We start from the raw sequence: 5,477 nt of genomic DNA on the forward strand, positions 1-5,477 counted from the left end.
AATTTAATTTTATTTTATTTTTTTTTTTTAATTTTTGTTTTTTGAAAATTAAAGGTGTAAATCCCTCCCCCACACTTAAATCCTACATTGTCCTCAATGTAGATCAGAATAAGCCTGTAAGCAGAAATATAAACATGAGCAAGGTATTCACAAAAATCACACAATAAAATAAAAAATGAAATCAACCAAAGTAAATAGAGGAGAGAAAGAAAATGCAAATCTGTGTCGATGTATCCTCAATAGCCTTGGTTGAATTGGGTTGCCTCCCAATAGCGCTTGAATGTTTACAGTCTTTCAGCCTAGACTTTGTACCTCGTTTTTAGCCCTTTGTGAGTGGAGCCTCTAGGAGGGGTACTTCTTCCACAGTGTGCTCCTTAAAAGCCTTATAGTAAGGCTTTAAGCGATGGCCAGTCACCTTGAATTCATTTCCAGTTTTTTCACTTTTTATCTGCACAGTACCATGAGGAAAAACATTAGTGACAACGAAATGACCAATCCATCGAGAACGTAACTTACCAGGAAAAAGTTTAAGTCTAGAATGGAAAAGAAGAACTTTTTGACCCACAACAAAGGCCTTGCCATGGATCATCTTATCATTAAAAGCTCTAGTTTTCTCCTTATAGATCCATGCGCCATCATATGCCTCGTTTCTAATCTCCTCAAGTTCATTCAGTTGCAGTTTTCTATGTAAACCGGCCTTATCAATGTCTAAGTTGAAAGACTTAAAAGCCCACCACGCCCTATGCTCAAGCTCAACTGGTAAATGACACGCCTTAGACAAGTCTGAATGGAGACATCCCAATTGGCGTTTTGTATGCTGTCCTATAGGCCCAAAGTGAATCATCAAGTCTTTTATTCCAATCCTTGCGTGTAGGACCCACAGTCTTTTCCAAAATTCCCTTAATCTCATGATTTGAGACTTCTGCTTGTCCATTCATTTGAGGATGATATGGTGTTGCCACCTTGTTATTCGCCTTGTATTTCTTCAGAAGAGTCTTAATTGTTTTGTTGCAGAAGTGTAATCCACCATCACTAATAATCGCACGAGGCACTCCAAACCTAGTAAATATGTTAGATCTCAAGAAATCTGCAACAACTTTAGAATCATTAGTTCTGGTGGCCTTAGCCTCCACCCACTTGGACACATAATCAATAGCCAAAAGAATTCAAAGAAAACTGTTAGATGAACGAAACGGCCCCATGAAATCAATGCCCCAAACATCGAAAATCACAACAGTTATGATATGGGCCGTGGGCATTTGATCTTTAGAACCTAAGTTACCTGTTCTCTGGCACCTATCACAAGTCATGCAGTACATATATGCATCCTTAAAAATAGAGGGCCAAAAGAAACCACAATCTAATACCTTACGGGCTGTCCGACGTGTACCAAAATGTCCATCACAAGACTCAAAATGACAAAAGACAAGTATAGATTTATGCTCAGATTCAGGAACACACCTTTTAATGATTTGATCACTACAATGCTTCCACAAATAAGGTTCATCCCATATATAATATCTAGCCATTTTCTTAAGCTTTTCTTTATTAGATTGAGGTAAAGTATCAGGGAATTGCTTAGTAACTAAATAATTCATAATATCCGCATACCACGGTTCGCTTACCTCAATCCCAAAGAGCTGCTCACCTGGGAATGATTCTTGCAAGGGTAAGGTGTCCTCCTCATGTACAAGTCTGCTCAAATGGTCAGCTACCAAGTTTTCACTCCCCTTTTTGTCTTTGATCTCCAAATCGAATTCTTGAAGTAACAGCACCTATCTAATTAGCCTCGGTTCGGCCTCCTTCTTTGTCATCAAATAGTTCAAAGCTGCATGATCAATATAAGCAATAACTTTAGTTTGAAGTAAATAATAGCGAAATTTATCTAAAGCGAAAACCACAGCAAGGAGCTCTTTTTCAGTTATGGAATAGTTCAGTTGGGAATCATTGAGCGTCCTAGAGGCATAGTAGATAGTATAGGGCTTCTTATCTATTCTTTGTCCTAACACAGCCCCAACAGCGTAATTTGAGGCGTCACACATCAATTCAAAAGGTAAAGACCAATTAGGTGGAGACATAATTGAAGCAGTAGTCAATAACTTCTTCAACTTCTCAAAAGCCTTCTTGCACTCCTCATCAAACTCAAATGAAGTGTCTTTTTGGAGCAACCGGCACAAGGGCCTTGATGCCTTGGAGAAATCCTTGATAAATCTCCTGTAAAATCTTGCATGACCAAGAAATAACCGACCTCTCTCACACAAGTGGGAGAGGGTAAGTAACGCACAAGATCTACCTTAGATTTATCAACCTCAATCCCCCTAACAGATATAATAAGTCCTAAAACAATCCCTTGAGTCACCATGAAGTGACACTTTTCCCAATTTAGAACCAAGTTAGTTTCAACACAACGTTTTAAAATAAGTTCCAAATTTCCTAAGCATGCATCAAAATCTCTACCAAAGACACTAAAATCATCCATAAAGACCTCAATGATATTCTCAATGTATTTAGAAAAAATGGAAAGCACATACGTCTGCAAGCATAAGTGCTAAAAGGGCAAGTGAAGATGGTCTTCTCTTGATCCTCTTGGGCTATACAGATCTGGTTGTACCCACTATATCCATCCAAAAAGCAATAAAAAGGGTAACCAGCTAACCTCTCAAGCATCTGATCGATAAAGGGCAGAGGAAAATGGTCATTCCTTGTTGACGCATTGAGCTTCCTATAGTCTATGCAAACTCGATAACCAGTCACAACTCGTTGAGGTACTAACTCATTCTCCTCATTCTTTACTACAGTAACTCCAGACTTCTTTGGCACAACTTGAATGGGAGACACCCACTTGCTATCTGAAATAGGGTAAATAACGCCACAATCAAGTAATTTTATTATCTCATCTTGCACTACCTTCATCATGGGTGGATGTAGGCGTCTCTGGGCTTCTCTGGTGGGTTTGGCACCATCCTCCAATAGGATTCTATGGATGCACATGGTTGGGCTGATTCCCTTGATATCTGCCAAAGTCCAACCAATGGCGGTCTCGTACTTCTTAAGAATGTCCACAAGCTTCTTCTCTGGATTCACCTCCAACTTCGAGGATATAATAACAGGCAGCGTCTCCTTATCAAAACCTTAAGCTCAAGTGTAGGGGCCTGTATCACTGAAGGTAACATCTTGTTAGTAGAAATAGGAAGGGACAAAGGAGGAATAGACCTTGGTAAAATGGGTAGGGACTCAAGGGAGGCCATGGTTCTAATCACAATGGGCTCTTCAGCCTTTTCCAACTTAGCTTTAGAAATAGAATCTCCATTCTCAGTATAACCAACTCCTTGAGAGAGTGTTACTTTCAACTCATCATCTTCCATTGCTTCCATAAACCTTTGTTGAAATGAATCAATAATATCAATAGAAAAACATGGTTTAATGTCAATCAATGGATACCTCATAGCTTCAAAGATATTGAAGCGTATAATTTCATTATCAAATTCCATAGTCAAAGTTCCTCCATAAACATCGATCTTTGTTCTTGCAGTCCTCATGAATGGGCATCCTAAAAGTAATGGAGTGGAATTTAGGGGTGCCTCTTTCATATCAAGGACATAGAAGTCAACGGGAAAAATTAGTTGATTCACCTGCACAAGAACATCCTCAACGTATCCTTTAGGATACTTGTTAGATCGATCAGCCAATTGGATAACAACATTATCACTTTTAAGTTCACCCAGATTTAAAGAAGCATAAAGACTATAAGGCATCACATTAATTGAAGCTCCTAAGTCTAACATGACATTATCAAATTTATTGATACCAATCACACAAGGAACAGAAAAACTCCTTGGATCCTTAAGCTTTGGTGGCAATTTTCTTTGGATGACAGCAGAGACTGTCTCATTCATCTTTACCACCTCTTTCTCACGAGTTTGCCTCTTTGTAATGCAAAGCTCTTTCAGAAATTTGGCATATTTTGGCACTTGCTTCAAACACACAATCAAAGCCATGTTGACTTGTATCTTCTTAAAAATCTCCAAGATGACTTGATCAGATTCATCCTTCTTGGTTTCGGCAAACCTACTAGGAAAAAAGCACACGAGCAAAAGGATTAGAATCGAAAGAATTTTTAGGGTTTTGCTCATTACCTCGAGGTTTTAAAGCATTCTCATATGATGAAGAACCAATCACTTCTGTCTTTGATGTGGCAAGATCTTTCTCTTTGTCCTTTTCCTCATTGTGGGTCACTTAGGCCTTCTTTAGGATTTTGGGAACATCCACAAGGGTCTTACCACTCCTTGTGGCAATAGCTTTAGCTTGTTCGATATTTGGTTTAGGAACAATGTTGCAAGGAAATTTTCCGCTCTCAGTTATCTTTCCCATGAAGTCTACCACTTGTCCCAACTGCTTTTTCAACTCTACAATGTCTTTAGTGTGAGCCTGTTGACCTGTAACAAGAGCTTGAGTAGCAGTAGTTAAATTCTGTTGCCCTTGAGCAAGGGACTTTAAAATCTCATCATAAGTAGGAACAGTATAATTTGTAGGTACATGAGGATTAGATACAAAGTTTTGAGGTACCTGAGGTCTCATCAGAAAACCTGGAGGGCATGGAAACACTTACCCTTGTCCTTGAGGGTTCTGAAGATTATCATTATTGGCCCAACGTAAATTGGGGTGATCTCTAAGTCCAGGGTTATATGTGTTAGAGAAAGGGTTGTACTTTTGTCCGCCTTGATTACCTTGGAACTCAATAGCGTTAAGAGACTCCCATCCTCCATTATTGATCAGTTGGGGACATTGGTCAGTTGGATGCCCTTGAGTGCAGCACACACCACAGATTTGAGCAACTTGTTGTACTTTTGCTCCATTCACGTTCAATACCTGAGACAGAAGAGTAGACATTTTATTAACTTTTTTCCTCAAGAGTAGAGTTAGAAGATACCTCATTCACCCCACGAGTGGAGTTTAACACTCCCTCATATTGTTGATAATTAAGAGCACGTTGGGCGAGCAACTCCTTAGCAACTTCAGGTGTCTTATCCACAAAAGAACCTCCAGCAACAGCATCTAACAATTGGCATTCAAGAGGGAGGAGTCCCTCATAAAAGTAAGTAAGTAGATTTCCTTCCTTCATCCCATGTGAAGGACATGATGCAACTAAGCTCTTGAATCTCTCATAGTAGGCATAAAATGCCTCATCCTTCCTTTGCTCAATTCCAATTATTTGCTTTCTCAAGACAGTAATCCTTGAGGCGGGAAAGTACTTAGTCAGAAACTCAGTCATCAACTTCTCCCATGTGTTGATATAGCTTGAAGGTAGATCAAACAACCAAGTCTTTGTCCTATCTTCAAGTGAGAAAGGGAATGACTTCAGCTTCAAAATATTGAGATCCGCATTCTGTGGGCACATACTTGAACACACAAACTGAAACTCCTTGAGATGCTTATGAGGATCTTCATTAGTAAGCCCATGGAATTTGGGCAAATGG

General features: G+C 39.3%; 1 protein-coding gene across 1 annotated transcript; it reads right to left on the reverse strand.

The window, feature by feature from the left end:
• Positions 1-319: 319 nt before the first annotated feature.
• LOC147410756 (uncharacterized) lies at positions 320-3,998 on the reverse strand. Its single transcript, XM_086423278.1, has 6 exons — positions 3,132-3,998; positions 2,532-3,090; positions 1,789-2,293; positions 1,626-1,695; positions 882-1,136; positions 320-448 (listed from the first exon to the last, which is right to left on the reverse strand). The coding sequence occupies exons 1-6, from the start codon at positions 3,996-3,998 to the stop codon at positions 320-322; spliced, it is 2,385 nt and encodes a 794-aa protein (XP_086279404.1).
• Between the last annotated feature and the right edge of the window lie 1,479 nt (positions 3,999-5,477).

The sequence above is a fragment of the Akebia trifoliata genome, chromosome 1 (genome assembly GCF_017979445.1).
Source record: "Akebia trifoliata isolate Shusen 1 chromosome 1, ASM1797944v1, whole genome shotgun sequence".
NCBI classification, from domain to species: domain Eukaryota; kingdom Viridiplantae; phylum Streptophyta; class Magnoliopsida; order Ranunculales; family Lardizabalaceae; genus Akebia; species Akebia trifoliata.